Below are 26,534 nucleotides of genomic sequence, written 5' to 3' on the forward strand. Positions count from 1 at the left end.
TCAGGATGCTGCCTGGATTAGAGAGCATGTCTTATGAGGATAGGTTGAGCAAACTAGGGTCTTTCTATTTAGAGAGGAGGATAAGAGGTGGCCTGACAGGGGTAAACAAGATGGAAAGTGGCATAGTTTAGTGGATATCCAGAGATTTTCCTCAGAGTGGAAACGGCTAGCAGAAGAGCACTTTATTTTAAGGTGATTGGTGGAAAGTAGAGGGGGGGATGTCAGAGGTAGTTGTTGTTGCTTGTTTGTTGTTGTTTTTTTTTAATACACAGAGTGGTGAGTACATGGAATGCCCTGCTAGGGATGGTGGTAGAGGCAGACACAGTAGGGGCATTTACCAAACTCTTAAGACACGGTTCCTAAGGTTATCATAGCTGGAAGTGGAAGTGCTCAAAATGGGGTGTGTCTCTAACAGCCAGCTCCAAGTCTTGGCCTTCACATGTGGCTAGGCCTGGCGGAACTGTTTCTACTGACAAGAGAAGGGGCAACGATGGAACACTGGTGCCATAAAACTAGTTGCTTTGGGTAGGTGGGGCTCATGAGCCTTGGCTGGCAGCCCGCCGAGGAGAAAGAAAACACGGATTTTAAACCTCCGCTGCCTTGTGGCCATACCCATACCATACCCAAGAAAGGCTTTGGGAGTAAACCCCGAGGGAGCAATCTGGAGCAGGGCAAACTAAGGCAGTTTGATGCTGTTTACAACTTCACTGGCAACCTCTGTGACGACACTGGAGCCAAGCTGTATCGGTGCTTACCCTTCCCTTGGACTACATCAGTGACGTGGAGAGGGGAACCTGCTGCCTGGGCAACAGCCAGTGCTTCAAATTTTCCCACACTGGAGAGGACACAGTCCATCAGATGCACAAGCTCATGATCCCCTGGGATTGACAGCTGCCTACTACTAGATAGCCACATGAATGATAGGAAAATGGAGGGCTATGTGTGAGGGGTTAGATTGATCTTGGAGTAGGTTAAAAGGCGAGTACTACACAGTAGGCTGAAGGGTCTGTACTGTTCTATGTAATAGTTAACCTACCTAATGATCCCAGGAATGAAAGGTTTAACAAATGAAGAGCATTTGATGGCTCTGGGCCTGTACTTGCTGGAGTTCAGAAGAATGAGGGAGTCAGTTTCAATGATTGAAACCTAGTGAATAGTGAAAGGTCTAGATAGAGTGGATGTGGAGAGGATATTTCCAATAGTGGGGGAGTCTAGTACCAGTGACACAGCCTCAGAATAGAGGGACATCCATTTAGATCAGAGATGATGAGGAATTTCTTTAGCCAGAGGGTGGTGAACCTGTGGAATTCATTGCCACAGAAAGCTGTGGAGGCCAAGTCATAGAGTAGATTTAGAGAAGAGCTTGATAGGTTCTTGATCACTCAGGGCATCAAAGGCTATGGGGAGAAGGCAGGAAAATGGAGTTGAGAGGGGTAATAAATTAGCCATGAAGGACAGGTGGAACAGACTCGTTGGGCCAAATGGCTTAACACTGCTCTTATATCTGAACAGGACGGGGATTGGGACTACAGCCAGTTGTGTGAGCTTGTTACCTACTCACGATGTAATGCAGACACCAGGCGGACTCCACAGCCGTTGGCATCCCAAATTCCGAATCCGGATCCAACAGATGAATCAAACGTGGAGTCAAGCTGGCTTCCAGAACCGCACTGTTGAGATTCAAAATAATTATACACAAGTCAGGGAGAGAAATGATTGTAAACAACAAAAGCACAAGTTTGAAAAAAAAATCAAAATTGACTAAAAGAACTGACATTTATTTATTTACAGAAACAGCGTGGAACAGCTCCTTCCGGCCCAACGAGCCTCAATGCCCAGCAACCCACCAATTTAACAGTAGCCTAATTACAGACCTCTGGATCTGGAATAAACTGGTACATCGTTGGTCTGTGGGAATGTGCTCGTGGGAAGAACGCAAGACCTCCTTACAGAGGACACCAGAATAAAATTCCGATACCAAGATGTAAGAGTGTAATGCTACCCACTACAGTACAAAGAACCCACCATTTGGGCCATGTTTTCTTTGTGCAGCTGCCATTGGGCAAGAGGTACAGGAGTTTTGGGTCCCACACTATCAGGACCAGGAACAATTATTATCCTTCAATCAGCTGGCTCCTGAACCCGTATTAATATCTTCACTCACCTCAACACTGAACTGATTCCACAACCTACAGACTCATTTTCAATGATTCTTTACAACTCATGTTCTCAATCTTAATATTTATTTGCAGTTTACCTTCTTTTGCACAGTCTTTATGTATGATTTTTATATATCCTATTGTACTTTTCCCTATATATGCTTGAAATTAAACAAATCTCAAGATAGCATATGAACACAGGAGATTCTGCAGATGATGGAAATCCACAGCAACACACACAAAATGCTGGAAGAACTCAGCAGGCCAGGCAGCATCAATGGAGGGGAATAAACAATCGATTTTTGAGCTGATATCCTTCAATCGGATGTAATTTGAAAATAAATTTATTTTGAACTCCTCCCTAGCAAAGGTTGATTGTTCCAATGCTGTCTAGTAGGCTGGTAAATCAGTTATTCAGATGGTGCACAATTACCCTCTGGTGACAAAACAGAGCAACTGCACTGACAGAACATTCTCCGTACGATAAGCAGGGAGAGACACAACCAATCAGAGCACTCGCCGCTCTCCAAAGTTCACAGTAAATTAATTTTATCTATTTATTTAGTGACGCAGAATGGAGTAGGCCTTCTGGCCCTTTGAGACATGTTGCCCCAGGAACTCCATGACTCCAATTTAATCCTAACCTACCTCAATCATGGGACAATTTAAAACCTACCCAGTTAAGTCTTTGGACTGTGGAAAACCTATGCATTCCATAAGACCATAAGACAACACAGGAGGAGAATGAGGCCATTTGGCCCATCGAGTCTGCTCCGCCATTCAATTATGGCTGATCAGTTTTTCCCCTCCTTAGCCCCACTCCCCAGCCTTCTCACCATAACCTTTGATGTCATGGCCAATCAACCGATCAATCTCTGCCTTAAATACACCCAACAACCTGGCCTCCATAGTTGCCTGTGGTAATAAATTCCACAAGTTCACTACCCTCTGGCTAAAGAACTTTCTCCGCATCTGTTAAATGGACACTCCTCTATCCTGAGGCTGTGCCCTCTTGTCCTAGACTCCCCCACCATGGGAAACATCCATTCCACATCTACCATGTCTAGGCCTTTCAACATTTGAAAAGTTTCAATAAGATCCTCCCTATCCTTCTAAATTCCAGTGAGTACAGACCGAGAGCTATCAAATGTTCCTCATATAACCCTTTCATTCCCGGAATCATTCTAGTGAACCTCCTCTGAACCCTCTCAAATCCCAGCATATCTTTTGTTGGATGAGGAGCCCAAAACTGTTCACAATACTCAAGGAAAAGCCTCGCCAGTGCTTTATAAAGCCTCAGCATCACATCTCTGCTCTTGTATTCCAGAACTCTTGAAACGAATGCTAACATTGCATTTGCCTTCCTCACCACTGACTCTACCTGCAAGTTAGCCTTTAAGGGTGTTCTGCACAAGGACTCCGGAGTCCCTTTAAATCTCAGATTTTTGGATTGTTTTTTCCACATTTAGAAAATATTCTGCACGTTTATTTCTTTTACCAAAGTGCATGACCATGTATTTTCCAACATTGTATTTCATTTGCCACTTTCTTGCCCATTCTCCTAATCTGTCTATGTCCTTCTGCAGCATCCGTTTCCTCAACACTATCTGCCCCCCCCCCACCCAATCTTTGTATCATCTGCAAACTTGGCAAAAAAGCCGTCTATTCCAATATCTAAATCATTGATATAGAGCATAAAAAGAAACGGTCTCAACACCAACCCCTGCGAATCAGAATCAGGTTTAAAATGTGAAATGAAATTTGTTAACTTAGCAGCAGCAGTTCAATGGATTACATAATATAGAAGAAAAACTATTAATAAGTAAATTAATTACAGTATAGGTATATTGAATAGATTAAAAATCGTACAAAAAATATATATATTCAAAAAGTGAAGTAGTGTTCAAGGGTTAAATGTCCATTTAGGAATAGGATGGCAGAAGGGAAGAAGCTGTTCCTGAATCGCTGACTATGTGCCTTCAGGCTTCTGTACCTCCTACCTGATGGTAACAGTAAGAAAAGGGCATGCCCTGGGTGCTGGAGGTTTTTAATAATGGACGCTGCTTTTCTGAGACACTGCTCCTTGAAGATGTCCTGGGTACTTTGTAGGCTAGTACCCAAGATGGAGCTGACTAAATTTACAACCTTGTTGGCCAGAAAGAATGACAATCTTCAAATCGGTGAATTCAAATGAATCAAGGACAGTGGAAGCAGTCTTTGTTCTTGCCGTGTGCTTGGGGGATGGAGGCTGCCATTTTGTGAAGACACTCGATTCTCCATTTTGTGAGCTTGACATGCTGGACTTCATTAGTGTTTTAAAGAAGACACAAAGACTCTTCTTTGTGGTGGCGTGTTGGGGAGGCAGCATTAAGAAGAGGGACGCCTCACGTCTTAATAAGCTGGTAAGGAGGGCGGGCTCTATCGTGGGCAAAGTACTGGAGAGTATAACATCGGTAGCAGAGCGAAGGGCGCTGAGTAGGCTACGGTCAATTATGGAAAACCCTGAACATCCTCTACATAGCACCATCCAGAGACAGAGAAGCAGTTTCAGCGACAGGTTGCTATCGATGCAATACTCCTCAGACAGGATGAAGAGATCAATACTCCCAATGCCATTCGGCTTTACAATTCAACCGCCAGGAGTAAGATATGTTAAAGTGCCGGGGTTAGGACTCAATGTATTTAAGTAAACTACTTAAGAACTTTTTAAAAGCTATTATTAATGCTTTTTGAGAGGGTGATTTTAGATGCATATCATATTTTTACTGAGTTAAGTATTGTATGTAATTAGTTTTGCTACAATAAGTGTATGGGACATTGGAAAAAATGTTGAATTTCCCCATGGGGATGAATAAAGTATCTATCTATTTAAGACTCTTCAGGTGCATCTGCTGGACTGCATTTCTGCATTTCCAAATAAGGAGTTGTTTGTGAGGTGTTCTTTGGTTGGCTATAACATGCAGACGTGAATGCCTGAGGTGATTCAAGCTCATTGCTGACTGAGAACAATGAGCCATGAGTCAGCAACTGTCCCTTGATGGGAAGAGGACAATAGATGGAGGCTGCTTTGGACCAGAGCCAATGACCAGGTGTTAAAGGCCAGACACATGACCTGCGGCCAATGACACGGGAATGGGACATTTGAATTGATAAGCAATGGATATAAAAGTGGATGCTTTATGTGTGCCGGTGGCGGTAACTTCGAAGAATAACCATCGCAGACACAAGCGAGAAGAACCCTGCGTGAACACGTGGAGTGTGAGTCGGGACCACGAGGAACAAGGAGCGCCTGGCCAGCGTAAATTCCTCCGCCCCGGTAATACCTTTGCTATTCTTTGACTATCCAGGAGAGTCAGGGGTACTTAGCAGTTGTGCGCACAAGGTATTTGATGTATGAATTCACGTATTTGTTAGTTTGAACAATAAAGGTAATTGTCAGTAAATACCGATCTCTCTGTGTCTCACTCAGAATCGTTGGAAGAGGTAGAAGTGGTATCTCTCTCTCTCTCTTTTCCAACACCTTCAGCAGCTTCTTTCAGACCTGTGCAGTAGCCCTTACATATAGCAACACAGCCTGTCAGAATGCTCTCCATGGAACATCTATAGCAGTTTTTGAGTGTATTTGTTGACATGCCAAATCTCGTCAAACTCCTAATGAAGTATAGTCGCTGTCTTGCCCTCTTTATAACTGAATTGATATGCTGGGAACAGGTCACATCCAGGAACTTGAAGCTGCTCACTCTCTCCACTTCTGATCCCTCTCTGAGGATTGGTCTGCACTCACTTCTCTTCCCTCAAACCCTTCAACATCTGGCACACCACCAATCACTGGCAGCCAACCAGAAATGATCCTTTTATTCCCGCTCACTGCCTCCTACCAATCAGCCAATGCTTGGTACCCCATGGGCTCTTAACTTGGTTAGCAGCCTCATTTGTGGCAACTTCTGAAAGTCCAAATATACAATAATCACTGCATCCCTTTTATCCATCGTACTTGTAATCTCCTCAAGGAATTCCAATAGGTTTGTGAGGCAAGATTTCCCTTAATGAAACCATGCTGACTTTGTCCTATCTTGCCGGGTCACCAAGCACTCCATGACCTCATCCTTAACAAATGACTCCAACATTTTCCCAACCACTGAGGTCAGGCTAGCTGGGCTACAAGTTCCTTTTTGCTGCCTTCCTCCTTTCTTAAAGAGTGGAGTGACATTTGCAACTTTCCAGTCCTCTGGCACCATGCCAAGGTCAAATGATTTTTGAAAGGTCATTACTAATGCCTCCACAATCACTATCACTACCTCTTTCAGAACCCTAGGGTACAGTTCATCTGGTCTGGGTGATTTATGTACCCTTAGGTTTGTCAGCTTTTTGAGTACCTTCTCCCTTGTAACAGTAACTGCACTCGCTTCTCTTCTTTCACACACAACATCTGGCACACTGCTAGTGTCTTCCACAGTGAAGACTGATACAAAATACACATTTAGTTCACCTGCCATCTCCTTGTCCCGTTATTATTTCTCCAGCCTCATTTTCTAGCAGCCCTATATCCACTCTCATCTCTTTTATTTTCTTACATACTTGAAAAAGCTCTGTAGACACACAGAGACTCCTTAAGGAATGGCACCAGAATTAAACTCCAAATGCCCCAAGCTCTAAAAGTGTTGTGCTGATCTACTTATTTACTTAGACTAGAGATACAGCGCAGAACAGATCTTCTGACCCAATGAGCCACTCCACCCAGCAGCCCACCAATTTAACCACAGTCGAATCACAGGACAATTTACAACGACCAGTTAACCTGTAAACCGGTCCATCTTTGGACTGCTGGGGGAAACCTGAGACTTATTCCCAGGACAGAAATGGGTAATACAACAGATGATTGGGGGATGACAGGGGTAGTTGTTTTTTTTAAAAAACACAGAAAACGTTGGGTACTTGGAACGTGTTCCAGTGTTGTTGGTAGTACCAGATACATTAGGCAGAGTTAAGATCACATGGATGATTAAAAAAAAATGAAGGGGTAAATGGGAGGGAAGGGCTAGATTGATCTTGGAGTAGGTTACAAGGTCAGCACAACATAGTGTGCTGAAGGGCCTGTACCGTTCCATGTTCCATTCCCGAGAGCCGGATTGAGAAGAGAACTTACGGCACGATCTTCTCTCCTGCTTCCTTGGCCTGGAGCAGTTGGGAAAGTGAGTAAGCCGCTGCCTCCACGACTGCTTCGTGAGGAGACTGAAAGAGAGCAACAATACTTGAGGCACGTCAATAAAGAGCCATGAGGTAACATTGCAGCTCTATGAAACTCTATGGGTGGGTGGGGGAGGGAGGGGGAACGAAGTGAGAGCTGGGAGGTGAGAGGCGAGACCAGGTGAGTGTGTGAGGGAGGGTGGATGAAGTAAAAGGCTGGGAAGTGACACAAAGGAAAAGGTAAAAGGGTTGAAGGAGGAATCTGGACCGGGGAGAAATTGAATGAGGAAAGGCACCAAAGGGAGGCAATGGACAGGTGAGGAGAAAAAGAGGTAAAAGGGGAACCAGAACAGGTATTAGAAAGAGCGAGAATGGGGAGGGGTATAAATGACCAAAGGTTTGATAGGAGAGGAGAGTGGAGGATGGAAGAAAGGGACAGAGGGAACTGATAGGCATTAGAGGTTGCAGAAGGAATCACTAAGGGAGGATAGTGAAATAAAAGCAAGGAGGTGGGAAACTGAGGCTGATGTTGTTGCTTTGGATTTGTGTTGCTCCACATTTCCAGCACCTGCAACTTCCCTTGTGCCTCTAGATCTGCTGATCTGTTGCACTTAAGTGGTCTGCTAACATTTTTTTGAAAGCAGGCTGACCAATGGGGTTTTGGGGAACGTGTCTCACCTGCAGACAGGTTGCCAGTGCTTGAATCACGCCTTGAAGCAGGAGCTGACTCCGAACAGCTTCATTCTCTGCCGCCATGTTGCCCAGGATGTATAAACACTGCTCCTGAAAGCATTTCCAGAATCATTAGGGCGATTTATATCATCAAATCCATCCAAGATCAATACCCTGTATAACCAGCAGCTCCAGCACAAAAACAGCCATTCCAGTCCTTTAATGATTAGACCACAAGATACAGGAGTAGAATTAGGCCATTTGGTCCATTTAATCTACTCTGCCATTTCATCATGGCTGATCCATTTCCCTCTCAAACCCATTCTCCTGCCTTGTCCCCGTAACATTTGACACCCTGACCAATCAAAAACGTATTAACCTCTGCTTTAAATATACCCATAGACTTGACCTCTGCAGCCATCTATGGCAATGAATTCCACAGATTCACCACCCTCTGGCTAAAGAAATTCCTTCTCATCTCTGCATCTACAGGAGGCACAGCCTCAAGAAGGCTACATTCACTGTCGAAGACCCTGACCACCTGGACCATGCCATCTTCTCAGTTACCATCAGGCGAGAGGTTCAAAAGCCTGAAGTCCCACATCAGTGTGCCGTCTGGCTAAATTATGGAACATCAATGCTTTTGAGTGCAAAATCCTACAAAAGGTAGCGGATTTGGCCCAGTACATCACAGGTAAAACCCTCCCAACCATTGAGCACATCTACATGAACTGCAGTATCCATCAAAGATCCTCATCACCCAGGCCATGGTCTTTTCTTGCTGCTGCCCCAGGAAGAAGGTGCAAGAGTCTCAGGGCTCGCACCACCAGGTCCAAAAGCAGTTATTTTCCCTCAACCAACACACACAAAATGCTGGTGGAATGCAGCAGGCCTGGCCCGCTGTGTTCCACCAGCATTTTGTGCGTGTTGCTTGAATTTCCAGCATCTGCAGATTTCCTCGTGTTTGTGTTTTTACTATCCCTCAACCATCAGACTTGAAAAAAGGGGATAACGACACTCATTTAAGGACTCTTATTTATTGCTATTTATTTATGGCTACATTTGCAGTTTGTTGTCCATTGATCCTGTTTACAGTTACTGGTCTATATATTAGTCACGTTTGCCTGCAGAAAAAGAATCTCAGGGTTGTATGTGGTGATGTTTGCACTCCGATAATAAATTTTACTTTGAACTTTTGAACAATACCAGGTTCAAGAACAGTTACTTCCCTTCAACCATTCAGTCATTAAACCAACCAGCCGAACCCTAATCACAACCGACCTCAGTACGGTGACACTGTAACCACTTTGTACTAAAGTGGAATTTGTCTTTTTTTATTGTGCTTATATTGTTATTCTTGTAAAAATTGTGCCAGAATCAGGAACATTTATCACTGACAAATGTCAAGAAATTTGTTGTTTTGCAGGAACAGTACAGTGCAAGACAAAAATTACTATGAATCACAGTATACAGTACTGTGCAAAAGTCTTGGGCTCCCTGGCTATAAAACTTTTGCACAGTTCTATAGTCCTCCACCTTATTCTGGATTCTCACTCTTCGCTCTACATTGACAAATACAGTGCTGTGCTAAAGTCTTAGGCACCCTAGCACAGGATCAAAACAAACTGCAGAAAGTTGTAAACTCAGTTAACTCCCTCATGGGCACAAGCCTTCCCAGCATCCAGGACAATCTTCAAGGAACATTGCCTCAAAAAGTCACTCGTCACTATGGACACTCATCACCCAGCCATCTTCTCAATGCTACTGTCAGTAAGGAGGAACAGGGGCTTGAAGACATACACTCAACTTTTAAGGCACAGCTTCTTCCCCTCTGCCATCAGATTTCTGAATGGATAATGAACCCATGAGCACTACCTCACTACATGTTCTTTTACTCTCTTTTTGCACTGCTTATTTTTATGTCTACTAAATTTACAGTTTTTATGTACTGTAGTGTATTGCTGCCACATAATAACTAATTTCACATCACATGCTGGTGATTCTGATGTGTACATAACCACATAAGCAAATAACAATTACAGCACGAAAACAGGTCATCTCGGCCCTTCTAGTCCTTGCCGAAAAGACGTGTGCATAGCGCTATATATAAAATAGGTGGTGGGTGGAGATGCGTCTCTACCACAGGAGGTGTAAGGCACTCCTTCCCTCTGCTAGTCAGCAGATCACTCTTGGACAAGGTGCACTTAGCCCTTGTCCCCCCCCCCGCCGATAAGTCACATGAAGCCATGGGAGCAGGTGGTGGACGGTCGTATAGTTGGTGCCTATCACAAGTTCTGGTTATGCAACCACTGACGCCAGGTAGACAATCTCTGAAGAGTATTGATAATGGCAGGGCTCACCCGTCTTGTAAAGACCAGAAGGCGGCAATGGCAAACCACTTCTGTAGAAAAATTTGCCAAGAACAATCACGATCATGATGATCAATTGTTGCCCACATCATACGACACGGCACATAATAATGATGATGTGAATGAAAAAAGTGCAAAAAGAAAGCATAATGGTAAGGAAGCATTCATGGGCTGTACAGAAATCTGATGGCAGAGATGAAGACGATGTTACAATGATGAGCAAAAACAATTTATGTTAATTTATGCTTTTCTTGTGAATGCTGCTATCTGGTATTTGTAATACTGCAGCGGTTAAGTTTCTCATTGCACTTGTGCAGACCTATTTATGCATATAACAACTCGATTTTGACTCAAGAGTCTGTGATTCTAGGTACAAGCCTGCCCCCTGGTGGTGCGCACAATGAAGCACACTGCCAAAGGAGGTGGTGGAAGTACAAGTGAATAACCATATAACCATTACAGCATGGAAACAGGCCATCTTGGCCTTTCTAGTCCATGCCGATGCTTACACTCACCTAGTCCCACTGGCCCGCTCTCAGCCCATAACCCTCCATTCCTTTCCTGTCCATATACCTATCCAATTTTACTTTAAATGACAATAATGAACCTGCCTCTACCACTTCTACTGGAAGCTCATTCCACACAGCTACCACTCTCTGAGTAAAGAAATTCCCCCTCATGTTACCCCTAAACTTTTGCCCCTTAACTCTCAAATCATGTCCTCTTGTATTTTAGAATATTTTAGAATTTTCTCTATTTTTGCAGAAATGACCTGAAATGTGATCAGTTCTTTAAGCAAGTCCTAAAACTAGAAAAAGAGAATCCAATGAAATAAATAACACAAGTAACACTATATACATGTTCATTTGAGAAAAATTATCCAATATTACATGTATTTGTTGGAAAAAGTATGTGAGCCTCAAGGATTCAGTTCATTTAAAGGGGAAATTAGAGTCAGGTGTTTCAATCAATGGGATAACAATCAGATGTGAGTGTGGGAGGCCCTGCTCTATTTAAAGATCATAAACTTGGGTTTATGCTCAAAGAGAGACAAAGTGTGCACACACCCAGCGCATCCTCAGCCACTTCCAGGACAGTGGCGACACGCGCACACGTGGAAGGACACTCAGGACATCAACTACAAGACAACATCACCTGACTGTTCGGGTGTTGCCTCCCTCCCAGATGCGCTGAACAACTTCTACGCTCGTTTTGAGGTGGAAAATGACGTGGCAGTGAGGAAGTCCACCCCTCCTTCAAATAAGCAGGTGCTGTGTCTCACTGTGGCCGATGTGAGGAGAACCCTGTGCAGGGTCAACCCACGGAAGGCTGCTGGACCAGACAATATTCCTGGCAGAGTGCTCAGAGCAGACCAGCTAACAGATGTTCTCACTGACATCTTCAACATCTTCCTGAGCAGCGCCACCGTTCCAACGTGCTTCAAGACTGCCACCATCGTCCCTGTGCCGGAGAAGTCTTCAGTGTCCTGCCTCAATGACTACCGTCCCGTTGCACTCACATCCATCGTCATGAAGTGTTTCCAGAGGCTCGTTATGAGGCACATCAAGACCCTGCTGCCCCCCTCACTGGACCCCCTGCAGTTTGCGTATCATCCCAACTGTTCAACAGACGACGTCACTGTCATTACCCCCCACCTGGACAAAAAAGACACGTACGTTTGAATGCTGTTCAGACTTCAGTTCAGCTTTCAACACAATCATTCCTCAGAAACTGATTGGAAAACTGAGCCTACTGGGCCTGAACACCTCCCTCTGCAACTGGATACTAGACTTCCTGACTGGGAGAACTCAGTCAGTCCAGATCAGGACCAGCATCTCCAACACCATCACACTGAGCACGGGGGCTCCCCAGGGTTGCGTGCTCAGTCCACTGCTGTTCACTTTGCTGACCCATGACTGTGCTGCAACACACAGCTCGAACCACATCAAGTTTGCCGATGACATGACTGTGGTCTCATCAGCAAGAACGATGAATCAGCATACAGAGAGGAGGTGCAGCGGCTAACGGACTGGTGAAAAGCCAACAACCTGTCTCTGAAATGTGAACAAAACAAAAGAGATGGTTGTTGATTTCAGGAGGGCACGGAGCGACCACTCTCCACTGAACATCGACAGCTCCTTGGTAGAGATCGTTAAGAGCACCAAATTTCTTGGCGTTCACCTGGCGGAGAATCTCACCAGCTCCATAGTAAAGAAAGCCCAGCAGCACGCTACTTTCTGCGAAGGCTGAGGGAAGTCCATCGCCCACCCCCCATCCTCAACACATTCTAGAGGTTGTACTGAGAGCATCCTGAGCAGCTGCATCACTGCCTGGTTTGGAAATAGCACCATCTCGGATCGCAAGACCCTGCAGCAGATAGTGAGGTCAGCTGAGAAGATCATCAGGGTCTCTCTTCCCACCATCACGGACATTTACACCACACGCTGAATCCACAAAGCAAACAGCATTATGAAGGACCCCACGCTCTCCTCATACAAATTCTTAACCCTCCTGCCATCTGGGAAAAGGCACCAAAGCATTCAGGCTCTCACGACCAGACTTTGTAACAGTTCCTTCTCCCAAGCCATCAGACTCCTCAATACCCGGAGTCTGGACTGACACCAACTTAGTGCCCTCTACTGTGCCTATTGTCTTGTTTATTATTTATTGTAATGCCTGCACTGTTTTGTGCACTTTATGCAGTCCTGGGTAGGTCTGTAGTCTAGTGTAGCTTTCTCTGTGTTGTTTTTTTTTTTACGTAGTTCAGTCTAGTTTTTGTACTGTGTCATGTAACACCATGGTCCTGAAAAACATTGTCTCATTTTTACTATGTACTGTACCAGCAGTTACGGTCGAAATGACAATAAAAGTGACTTGACTTAACTTGATTTTAGGTCATATTTATGCAGAAATAGAGAAAATTCTAAAGGGTTCACAAACTTTCTAGCACCACTGTAGGCATGAAGCATTGTTTTAAGAGACATCTAGACAGACACATGAATGGACAAGAAACAGGCGTCACAGATGCGTAGGGTTAGCGCGACACTATTACAGCTTGAGGAGTTCTGGAGTTGGGAGCTCAATTCTGCTGCCTTTCTGCAAGGAGACTATGTCCTCCCCATGGAGTGTGTAGGTTTTCTCCAGGTCCCCTGGTTTCCTCCCACAGTCCAAACATGTACTGGGTAGGTTAATCGGTCATTGTAACTTGTCCCATCATTAGATCAGGGCTGGGGCAATGCAGCTCTAAGGGCCAACTCCTCGCTGCACCGTTAAATAAACAAATAAAAACGGAGGATACAGACCATATGCAGGCAGATGTGCAGCTTAAATTGGCTTCATGATCGGCACATTGAAGGGCCTGTCCCAGTGCTGTACTGGTCTACAATACAAACAGCATGTCTTTGGTTACGTTCTGTAACTTCATCACATTAGTGCATTTATTTACAAAGCGCCAAGGCCACTCCTAGTGCCTCTTTGAGCAGTACAGCCAAGTGACTGTTTACAATATTTATTTAAAGATACAGCATGGAAACAAGCCATTCTGGTCTAACAAGCATGCACTGCCCAATTACATCCACGTGACCGATTGACCGCTACGTCTTGGGACTGTGGGAGGAAACCGGAGCACCCGGAGGAAACACACATGGTCACGGAGAGAACGTACAAACTCCTTACAGACAGCGTTGGGAATTGAACCCAGTTTGCTGCTGCTGTAATAGCATTATACTAACCACGACACTACCATGCACCCTCAAGATACTTTGTAAAGTACTTTACAAACTAAAATGGTTTGGGATATCCTAAAAGGAATATCAAAGGCTATACTATAATCATCTAAAATATATTTAATGTACATTCTGTGGCCACTTTATTAAGTACATGAGGCCTATATGTTCGTGGTCTTCTGCTGCTGAAGCCCATCCACTTCAAGGTTTGATGTGTTGTGTGTTCAGAGATGCTTTTCTGCACACCATTGTTGTAACGTGTGGATAGTTCAGTTACTGTCAGCTTCCTGTCAGACTGAATCTGAGTAGCCATTCTCTGACCTCTCTCAGAAACAAGCTGGTTTTGCCCACAGAGCTGTGACTCCATGTTTTGTTTTTCTTTTTCAAGTCATTCTCTGTTAACTCTAGAGATTGTTGTGCATGAAAATCCCAGGAGATCAGCTGTTTCTGAGATACTCAAACCATCCCATCTGGCACCAACAACGGTCAAGGTCACTTAGATTACATTTCTTCCCCACTCTGATACTTGGTGTGAACAACCACACAGCCTCTTGACCATGTCTGCATGCTTTTATGCATTGCATTGCTGCCACATGATTGGTTGGTTAAATATTTGCATCAACGCCGTGTACAGGTGTACCTAATAAGGTGGCCAGCGAGTGTATACAATACATTTAAATATAGTTTATTTAATGATATTTAACATAGTTATACATTAAGTACATTAAATACGTCTTTAAAAATATTTAAGCCTCTACTGCTTCCCAGGGCAGTTAATTCCAGATTCACTAACCTCTGGCTAAAGAAATTCCTCCTCATCTCTGTACTAAAGGGAAGTATACTCCAGCAAGTATAGTCCGTGATGACTCAATCTTTCCTCATAGGCTAACCCTCTCATCTCCGGAATCAACCCGGTGAATAAAATATAAATAAATCCAAATTCCTTATGAAATCTTAACCACAAAATTCAAGATATTTCCAGTACATAAGTGTAAAGGAGAATGAAATAATTGTTACTCCAGATCTGATACAGCACGAAAAAATACAATTAAATTTAAGAACACAATAAATATAAACACAGATGATAGCTTATATACATAAATTAATTGTATGTTCAACAAGTGACGGCACACACAGGAGTGTCTGTGTCCTTGGTCCAATCACTGAACAGTTCCCACAACTTATGGATTCACTTTTGAGAACTCTTCATCTCATGCTCTTAATATTTATTGCTATTTATTTGTTATTACTTTTTTTCTTTGTTTTTGGATTTGCACAGTTTGTTGCATTTGCACACTAGTTGTCTACCCTATTAATGCAGTCTTTCATTGATTCTATTATGGTTATTGGATTCAATAAGTCTGTCTGCAAGAAAACAAATCTCATGGTGACAGATATGTACTTTGATAACAAACTTACTTTAAATGTTTGAACTTTGACAGGAAATGTTAAAGTAGTAGTGGTTGGGGGTGTGGGTTAGTGAGTTACTACTTGTTTTTGAGTCTGGTGGTCCTGCCGTGGATACAACGAAGCCTCCTCCCTGATGAAAGTGGGACAAACAGTCCACGAGCAGGGTGGGCGGGATCCTAAATGATGCTCAACCCATGAACTCAAAGCCAGGCTGCAGCTAAGAACATGGCGTGAAGATCTTTTCTATAATCTGAGGCTTACCGTGAACTTTGCACTCTGACCCGAGAGGTACGTCAATAGGTAGGGTGTTGCTGGCAAACACACGAGCGAGATGCTGGGATCACTGGCATGGGAGAGCTTTAGCAAACACCGTGCGGCTTCAAGCTGAACTGACGCCAGGTTGCTGGTGAAGAGCCCAATGAGAACGTGGATACTGTTTTCCAAACTATATATGGGGTTGAAGCAGAAATAAAACACTCAGATTACACTTACTGAATCTGTTTTTATTTCGCCGACTGCTTGAATCAGACTTATTTACTTCCCATTACGCCAAAGTTTTTAGGGCGGAAACTAAGGTTCAAACCTCGTGTCTGTTTCTGTAAAAGTTCTGTTTGACCGGTCAGAATAAACCCAGTGGATTATTCCTACTCTAGCCCCTCTCTACCCTTTGACCTGTTTTGTATGGGAGAGCCTAGCAAGAACCACAGCATAAAGCCCAGACGCTGGCCAGCACAGCTCTCCGGGTCATTGAGGCCTGCAAACCCTGAGAATGTTGTGGTCATCTTCAAGGATAAGACGAAGGATGTAAGAGCAGAATTGGGCCATTTGGCCATCGAGCCTGCTCTGCCATTCCATCATTTATTATCGTTCTCAACCCCATTACCCTGCCCTCTCCCTATAGACACCCCTACAAACTGAGAACATAATCATCCTCCACTTTCAATATACCCAATGACTTGGCCTCCACAGCTGTCCATGGCAATCAATTCCACACATTCACCACTCTCTGACGAAAGAAGCTCCTCTTCAATTAGGTTCTGAAGGGACATCCTTCTATTCTGAGAATGTGTTCTCTGGTTCTACACTACCCCTCTATAGGAAACATCCTCTCCACATCCACTCTATCAAGCCACTTCTATATTCAATAGGTTTCAATGAGAACCCCCCCCCCACCCCCCCGCATTCTTCTAGACTCCAGTAAGTACAGGCCAGGGCCATCAAACACTCCTCATATGTTAACCCTTTTGTTCCTGGGGTCATTCTCAAGAACCTCCTCTGGACCCTCTCTAATGTCAGAACATCTTTTCCCAGATAACAAACTCAAAGCTGCTCACAATACTCCAAGTGCTTTTATATTCCAGTCCTCTCAAAATGAATGCTGGCTGCGTGAATTAGACAGAAAACATAAGGAGTAGCAGAATTAGACCATTTGGCTCATCAAGTCTGCTCTACCATTCTATCACGGCTGATTCATTATCCCTTTCAACCCATTTTATCATTTCCCCCAATTCTTACGACAGCAAAATAGTTCCCTTACCTAAACAATCTAATAAGCAAGCAGCACGATGGCACAGAAGTTAACGTAACGCTTTACAGTGCCAGCAATCTCAATTGGGGTTCAATTCTCACTTGTCTGCCTGCAAGAACTTTGTATATTCTCCCAGTAACTGTGGATTTCCTCAGCTTCGTTTCCTCCCGTACAGCTTAGGACAGCTAAGGTGTGGAATTGCCATATAGCCATTGAAAGCATGGCAACAGCTACGAGCTGCCTCCAGCACAATCCACGGGCTGTGTTGGTCATTGACACTATCATTCTACGTTTTGACGTGCATCAAAGCCCCACGGTGGCATAGCGGTTAGTCTGACGCTATTATAGCTTGGGTCACAGGAGTTTGGTGTTCAATTCTGGCATCCTCTGTATCCTTTGCACATTCTTCCCATGAACACGTGGATTTCCTCCAGGTGCTCTGGTTTCCTCCCACGAACGCGTTAGGGTTATTTAGTTGTGGGCATGCTATGTTGGCACTGGAAGCGTGGTGACACTTACAGGCTGGCCTCAGCAACTCCACAATCTCAAAAGGAATTTTGGCTTCTTTCCGCTTCCTGATGAATCGTCTCAGCTTGAAACATCGATTCTTTATTCTTTTCCATAGATACTGCCTGACCAGCTGAGTTCCTCCAGCATTTTGTGTGTGTTGATGCAGATACAGGTTAACCACCACAAATCTGAATGATCCAGACCTGTGCAGTATCAGATTAGTGACTTTGCTGTATCAAAGATGGTTAGGTTAGGATTAAATAAATGAACATCTCTGACCCACTTGATGATCATCTCATCCTTGGATAATAAAAAAAAGAAACAACAAATTGTACTGGTCTGCCAGAGTCAACTACACTAAGTAGCTGCTTCATAAACAGGGATAGATATTTACCCTTCAGAAAGTGTAGTATGCCATTGTCTGGGGTTGAATTAATGACGTACTGTTAACATCATTCTTTACCAAGAGTTCTGCTTTTGGATGTGCAGAGCAGTTATCCAAAATCAGCACGATCTTACAGTTTTTGTCCAGACAGTCACAGTGAGCTCTCGCTCCTGGAGAGATGAAACCATTCCAATGTCATGTCAGTTGTAACCCATTCTTTTTTTGTTAAAGACAGTAAATTGCTGGAAACTGCTTCACACTTCTGAAAGCTCTGGGACTTGAACTTTTGCCGATGACTAACAGCTTACACCTGTGGGTTCCTGCAGCATCAGAGCAGAGTGACACAAACTTGTGATGCTTTCTAACCAGCTGCTGACTCTGCATCCTCTGTAGTCAGTGTTCGTCTTGGAATGCAATGCCAATATAAACGGTTTGGGCCCCATTGTAGAGCTGTTCGGGACTTACATTCTCATCAGGAACTAACTTGGCAAACTGAACAAACTCGGCAGCTGCTTCCCTGTCTGTCTGCTGACCGTTTTCCATCACACACTGCACGAAATGTTATGTCACGTTACTGCTGGAAACACTGAAGCCACCCTTCACGGTAATCACTCATAATGCAATCCTAATTCTTCACGAAATAATTTCACTCCTCTCTCCTGACAGTTCTACACTTTCGCTGACAGTTTAAACCACTTTATGACAGCTTTATGTAGTTGTGAATATCTTTCATTGTTTTCCTAATGCACATCTATTTTTTTTTATTTGCTGTCAACAAAGAACTGGAGCAACTTTTTTTTGTCTCGTTGTATTATAAACTGTGGCAGAGCCAGTGTTATACAAATGACATGCTTTTCACAGACACTCCACTTTTGAGATTTTTTCAGAACTTCTACCCTATCTTGTATAGATAACATATGGTGTTTGTGCTTTACACCACGAGAAACACTTCCTTTATTCACTGAAGCCATGTCTGAGGCTCATTAAGCACAGGTTATAAAAATAAATGCAAAATAACAGAGAGGAACGACTTGCTTCATTTAAAGACTCTGCCAACAGCTGATTCTAATAATGGTGGCACCAAAATAATGGCGACAGTTTGATGCAGCCACGCAGGAAATTTGAAATTAGGCTGGTAAAAATAATGTTCAAACCAGCGGTGGAACTGGATTACTGATTGCCGGATTCGAGGTGGTCAACCTGTATTAGCCAAGGCTCTTCATCTGGAGTTACTGCAGAATTTTGTGAAGTGTATTTAGGAGAAAGCAGGTACGGGTGCCTGACAAATACATTATAGTACAGGTACCTGACAAACATCTTCTGTGCCTCCCTCTGGTGCAGCAATTGACACAGGGATCGTAATGCAGTTACCCGATCCTCTGATCCACGCTGAATCCTCTGGTACAGTTGCGATACCTGCAGAAAAACAGGACACTGTGCTGAACATAGATCGTCAAATTATCTGTTCCTTACAAGCACTTATACACAGGGCAACACACACAAAATACGGCAGAAGCAGGGTGATGCAGTAACGTAGCCATTAGCCTGACATCATTACAGCTTGAATTGTTGGGAGATAAGAGTTCAATTCTGGCATCCTTTGTAAGAAGTTTGTACGATCTCCCAGTAAACTGCATGGGTTTCCTCCATCAGTCCAAAGATGTACGAGTTAGTAGATTAATTGGTCATTGTAAATTGTCCTGTGATTAGGCTGGGGTTAAATTGGCGGGTTGCTGGGCAGTATGACTCGTTGGGCCAGAAGGGCCTGTTCTGCGCTGATAAGAGCATCAATGGGAGAGAATATACAGTCGACTTTAGTTCATCAGCGTGATGAGAAAGGGTCTCGGTCTGAAACGTCAACTCTTTATTCCTCTCCATAGATACTGCCTGACCTGCTGCGTTCTTCCAGCATTTTATGTATTACCTTGGATTTCCAGCATCCACAGATTTGCTTTTCAAACTTATTCACAGGACCGTACTCTTAAATCTAAATGCTTATAACTTCCTTTCCTGAGTCTGCTCCAAGATAAATGGTCAAATAGGGAACAGATGATAGACACTAATTAACAAAATAAATAAAAATCTCATAAATCAAAAATCTCTTGCTAGAAAAGTACAAGATGGTAAGAGGTATAGATCAAGAGACTTTTTACCAGGGTGGAAATGGTAAATGAAAGGGTATAATTTTAAGGTAATTGCAGAAAAGCATAGGGGAGAAGTCGGACGTAAGTTTAAAAAAAAATAACACAGACAGTGGTGGGTGTGTAGAACATATTGCCATGGGTAGTAGTAATTAAGACACTTAAGAGACTTAGATTTAAGGTTTTTTTAAATTGTCATTCTTCAGTAGATAAGAGTAAATGAGAATGAAATGATTGTCACTCCAGATCTGATGCAGTATAAAAAACATAAACTACACAATAAATATAAATCTAAAAGCAATCCTATAAAACAAAACTACCTGTTGTATTTTCAAGAGTGCTTGCATATACAGAATATGCACATGGATGATAGAAAACTAATGGAGGGCTCTGTAGGAGGGAAGAGAGTTGGTTTAAATGTTAGCACAACATAGTGGGCCGAAGAGCCTGTACTGTACTATGTTTTAAGAAATAAAACAGAATAACATAAAAGGAATAAGAGACATACGAATTAAACAGAACAGAGGGACGTCCCTTCAGAGCAGAGACAAGGAGGAATTTCTTCAGCCAGAAGGCACAGAATCTGTGGAAACCATTGTCACAGACCGCTGGGGAAGCCAAGTCATTGGGTATATTTAAAGTGGAGGTGGATAGGTTCTTGATTAGTAAGGTTACGGAGAGAAGGCACAGGAGAATGGGATTGAGAGGGATAGTAAATCGGCCATGATTGAATGGTAGAGCAGACTCGATGGGCTGAATGAACTAATTCTGCTCCTATGTCTTATAGGATTGTTTTTATGAGACCATAAGTCACAATGTACAAGTAACCTTTGAGTGTGGCTGTAACTGTTGAGTGATACTGTGCCGTAATGTTCTACAAATAAAACTAAGTAACAGAATGGAACGGGTTGTATAGTAAACAGTATACCATTTCTCACAATGATATTCAGGTATACCATCGTCACTGCTCCTACTGATCTGCAAAGGCGTGTGGTGACGCAGTAACTGCAATGCATCCATGCACAGAGATTTTGTTGCCATACTGCGGAACTTCCTTTTATATAATATTCATTTAATAATAAACATTCCACAACAGTTCAGAGCTTCAACATATTTATATTGTCAGTGTTTCAAGTTACAACATTACAAATTGTAACCTTCCCACAGCCTACAGACTCACTTCCAAGGACTCTTCATCTCATGTTCTTGGTACTTATTGCTTATTTATTTATTATTATTATTTAATTTTTCCTCAGCTCAAGCTGGTAAATCCTGAGATACGGCCATAGCCAGGGACACTCGTTTCTCAATTGCTAGGAACTTCCGGGCTATTCTAGCAGTGTTTAGTATTGTGACTTTCTGAAGATTACAGAGATATTGTTTTTGTAGCCCTAATTGCTTAACGCTATCGTGTACTGACTTTTGTAGATACAGTCAGCCCTCCTTATCCAACGGGGATTGGTTCCGGGACCCCTTGCGAATACTAAAAAACCCGGATGCTCAAGTCCCTTATTTAACCTGTCTCAATGCGGTGGTCTTTAGGACCAAGCGGAACACCAGACCTTATTTAACATGTATCACTGCGGTGGACTTTAGGACCTGGCGCAGCTCTGAATCCGCAGTGTCTGTTCACGAAAATAATCGCGATCACAATTGAAAATAAAGTGGAAGTAATAAAGCGATCGGAAGGAGGTGAAACACCATCGGTCATTGGAAAAGCCTTAAGACTACAGCCAGTCAACGATCGGAACAATTTTAATGGAGCATTTGAAAGGCCCTGCCCCGATGAAAGCTAAAATTTTTACTAAGCAACGCAGTGGTTTAATTATTGAAATACGTATGTTTCTTAAGTATTTTATATGCATAGAAAGGTAAAATATATACTATATACTAAGACAAACGTTTTACTAACTGAGGCTAAATAATACCGGATGTACCTGTTCCGACTTCAAGACGGATTCAGGAATGGAACTCGTTCACAACCCGGGGACTGCCTGTACTTTTAAATCATTTCTAGATTACTTATAATACCTAATACAATGTAAATAGTTGTTATACTGTATTGTTTAGGGAAAAATGACAAGTCTGTACGTGCTCAAACGATGAGTGCTGGAGAGAGAACTTCCGGGTTTTCCTGCTCCACGGTTGGTTGAATCCACGCATGCGGAATCCGTGGATAAGGAGGGCCAACTGTATTACTATCGGTGCAATGTATGCAGATGACACATAGGCTGGAGGTGTTGTGGATAGTGTGGAGGGTTGTCAGAGGTTACAGCGGGACATCGATAGGATGCAAAACTAGGCTGAGAAGTGGCAGATGGAGTTCAACCCAGACAATTGTGAAGTGGTTCATTTTGGTAGATCAAACATGATGGCAGAATATAGTATTAATGGTAAGACTCTTGACAGCGTGGAGGGATCTTGAGGTCCGAGTCTATAGGACAATCAAAGCAGCTGAGCAGGTTGACTCTGTGGTTAAGAAGGCGTACGGTGTATTGGCTTTCATCAATCGTGGAATTGAATTTAGGAGCTGAGAGGTAATGTTGCAGCTATATAGGACCCTGGTCAGACCCCACTTGGAGTAATGTGCTCAGTTCTGTTCGCCTTGCTACAGGAAGGATGTGGAAACCATAGAAAGGGTGCAGAGGAGATTTACAAGGATGTTGCCTGGATTGAGGAGCATGCCTTATGGGAATAGGTTGAGTGAACTCGGCCTTTTCCCCTTGGAGCGAAGGAGGATGAGAGGTGACCTGATAGAGGTGTACAAGATGATGAGAGGCATTGATCGTGTGGATAGTCAGAGGCTTTTTCCCAGGGTTGAAATGGTTGCTACAAGAGGACACAGGGTTAAGGTGCTGGGGAGTAGGTACAGAGGAGAGGTCAGGGGAAGTTGTTTGTTTGTTTGTTGTTTTTTTTAAAAACGCAGAGAGTGGTGAGTGCATGGAATGGGCTGCCGGCAACGGTGGTGGATGTGGATATGATAGGGTCTTTTAAGAGGCTTTTAGATAGATACATGGTTTAATAAAATAGAGGGCTATAGGGAAGCCTAGTAATTTCTGAGGTAGGGACATGTTCAGCAGAACTTTGTGGGCTGTAGGGTCTGTATTGTGCTGTAGGTTTTCTATGTTTCTATGTTGTATACCTTGTTCATGTTCCAAAGTTTTTCAATTTCCTCTTTCAATTATGGAATATTTCTGGTGTTTTTCACTTACTGATTTCTGTATGTTATGTGTGTTTGGAATGGCTATATCTATTAAGTAAGTTGTTTTTGCTTATTTATCCTGTAATATTATATCCAGATGGTTATTATGGATTGTCCTATTGCTAATAATGGATCAGTCATAATATAATTGATCTATTTTTATTTCTTTTTATCTTTTTTTTTGTATTTTCACAGTTTATTGTCTTTTGCACACTGGTGTCCACCTGTTGGTGTGGTTTTTCATTGATTCTATTATGGTTATTGGATTTACTGAGTATGCCCACAAGAAAGTGAATTCCAGGGTTGTACAGGGTATATGATGACATACAAGTATACATGTATATATGTAATAAATTTACTCTGAAGAATAAACACAATATGGAAGTTGGTAGCTCATTGTTAATAAACAAGCAGCCACTGATGCCGTCTAAGTTTAAGCATTTACAAAATGTGAAAGATTTTCTTTTTTGTACTGCATTTCATTATCCCCTTCAATTAATAAATAAAATCAAAAGTATGAGACTTTTCAATTTTCATCCAAAATATTCACAGTACACAATTATAAAAGAAAACATTTAAAGTGTTGTGCCATTTTCATGCCATTTAAAAATGTCCTGCTCAGAACAATGGGTGGCCTGTGAAAACGTTAACAAAAATTAGAGGGAACGTTGGTCATCACAGGACAGGCCAGAACCAGGACTGAGTGGGTCTTACCTCGTCTTGGGTGACCAAGGGCTCTCTTATCTCCATCTCTTCTCCGTCATCTTGAAGCTCCCTCAGCAGTCTCTTGCTGACGAGTTGCTTCTCCCTCCGTGCCTTTCTCAGAGCTGAGCACAAAAGGAAAATTGAGCAGCTTGTAAGTCAAACTGCTGAGCAGTAACATTGAGTGTCAACCAACCCAAACATTGCAGGTAAACTAAGTGTTGTTTGGAATTTTATGGATTTATGTCAAGAACAGGTGGCACAGCAGTGTAGTGGTTAACACAACGCTTTACAGTACAGATGGCCCAGGTTCAATTCCCGCTGCTGCCTAAGGAGATTGTATGTTCCTCCCTGTCAGGTGAAGATTTCCTCTGAATGCTCTGGTTTCCTCCTACAGTCTAAAGACGTAATGGTTGGTAGGTTAATTGGTCATTGCAAATTGTCCTGTGATCTTTTCCGCGCCTTCTGGCGCATCAGTTGGCAACCTTGCAGTTTCTTTAGCATTTTTCTCTGTCTTTTTTAAAAATGAAGCCAAGTTGCTAGCTCAACGCTGAACCAGCATGGATGAAAAGCACGAAGGAAGCCGGCTGGATCACTCTGGACCACTCGCCTCGAAATCCGATGCCACTACACCACCGGCCAGCAATCCTGAGATTAGGCCAGGATTACAATGGGGAATGGCCGAGTGAGGCAGCTTTAAGGGCTGGAAGGGCCTATTCCACGTGGTATTGCTAATTCTGTCTTTAAATATTACCGCTATAGTTATATCACCAAAGCACTATGAAGGTGTTAAAAGAGCTGCATTCTTTTTTCAGTCTCAACTTACTAAATACTTTTAAATTGGTAAATGCTGTCATGCAGGAAACACTAACTGCACTGAATCACAATTAAAAATATAAAGCCAATGAGTGAGGAATTCATCATTTACACAGACACCCTGTGGCACACAGCCATGGTACAACCCTCACACTACTGAGGGGATTTTCCACTGAAAACCTCATGGAAAGAAACAGTGAACCCACATGCAGTTGGGAGGAGACACAAGGTATGATCAGTGAACCAAGGATCAGTTAGGAAAGTCAACTCAAGAGTTTCTGCAGATGCTGGAAATCCAGAGAAACACACACAAATTGCTGCAGGAACTCAGATCAGGCAGCATCTACAAAAATGAATAAACAGTCAACGTTTTGAGCCCAAGACCCTTTTATCAGGAATGGAAAGGAAGAGGGAAGATGCCAGTATAAGATGGGGGTGATGGAAGGTGTAATAAAGTTCTCACTGACAGCAATAATTTGGTTTGAAGGGTAAAAATTAATCCCAGAACATCGGGAAAGTCTTCCTATTTTTTAACAAAAGGATGGTGAGACTGATGGCAGATTGCCTCAGCTATTGCACAAACCCACATGACAGAGTGTCATTTGCTGCAGCCATCCAGGAGAGGAGATGCCAGAGGCGGTGTGGGAGAAAGCAAAGGCCTGGACTGCATACTACTTTGGGGACTGGTCCCCCCTGCCTCCAGTGCTTGCTTGATTTGGAACAAGCTGGACTAGAACAACACAGTAGTGCCATGTTAGTTATGATTAGTGCGACACTGTTACAGCTCTGGGTGTTTGGGAGTTCAGAGTTCAATTCCAGCGCTGTCTGTAAGGAGTCTCTATACATCCTCTCCGAGTATGTGGACTTCCTCCAGGCGCTCTGCTTTCCACCCACAGTCCAAAGACGTTTGTTAGTAGGTTAATTGATCATTGTGAATTGTCATGTGATTAGGCAAGGGTTAATCGGGGGTTGCTGGAGCGCACACTTCAAAGGGCCGGAAAGGTCTACTCCTTGTGATACCTCTAAGTAAGTAACATCTGACGCACCATCAGTCCACATGCCACACCACTCGGGGACAGGCTCTATTATTTTTTGTGTGACTGCATAGTTATATGTGCTGTGTGCTGTTGGTAATGTGTTGTGCACTGACAGACAGAGACATACTTTATTGATCCCGAGGGAAATTGGATTTCGTTACAGCCGCACCAACCAAGAATAGTGAAGAAATATAGCAATATAAAACCATAAATAATTAAATAATGCTAAGTTAATCATGCCAAGTGGAAATAAAGTCCAGGACCAGCCTATTGGCTCAGGGTGTCTGACACTCCGAGGGAGGAGTTGTAAAGTTTGATGGCCACAGGTAGGAATGACTTCCTATGACGCTCAGTGTTACATCTTGGTGGAATGAGTCTCTGGCTGAATGTACTCCTGTGCCTAACCAGTACATTATGGAGTGGATGGGAGTCATTGTCCAAGATGGCGTGCAACTTGGACAGCATCCTCTTTTCAGACACCACCATCAGAGTCCAGTTCCACCCCCACAACATCACTGGCCTTATGAATGAGTTTGTTGATTCGGTTAGTGTCTGCTACCCTCAGCCTGCTGCCCCAGCACACAACAGCAAACATGATAGCACTGGAGGAATATTGTCTCATTTGGCTGTATTCATGACAATAAAACCTGAAATTGAACTTAAAACATCAAAAGAAAGTAGTTTAAGAATT

At 43.2% G+C, this 26,534-nt stretch overlaps 1 protein-coding gene across 1 annotated transcript in view; it reads right to left on the minus strand.

The window, feature by feature from the left end:
- tmco6 (transmembrane and coiled-coil domains 6) overlaps positions 1-26,534 on the minus strand; it is a 59,940-nt gene that overhangs the window by 32,941 nt on the left and 465 nt on the right. The window contains exons 2-7 of the mRNA XM_073067425.1: positions 24,003-24,115; positions 19,252-19,361; positions 15,784-15,967; positions 8,025-8,129; positions 7,306-7,391; positions 1,554-1,670 (exon numbers count right to left, since the gene is read on the minus strand). Of these exons, the coding sequence (XP_072923526.1) occupies positions 1,554-1,670; positions 7,306-7,391; positions 8,025-8,129; positions 15,784-15,967; positions 19,252-19,361; positions 24,003-24,115 (715 nt within the window). The remainder of the gene's footprint in view (positions 1-1,553; positions 1,671-7,305; positions 7,392-8,024; positions 8,130-15,783; positions 15,968-19,251; positions 19,362-24,002; positions 24,116-26,534) is intronic.

Source organism: Hemitrygon akajei, chromosome 15 (genome assembly GCF_048418815.1).
Source record: "Hemitrygon akajei chromosome 15, sHemAka1.3, whole genome shotgun sequence".
NCBI classification, from domain to species: Eukaryota; Metazoa; Chordata; class Chondrichthyes; order Myliobatiformes; family Dasyatidae; genus Hemitrygon; species Hemitrygon akajei.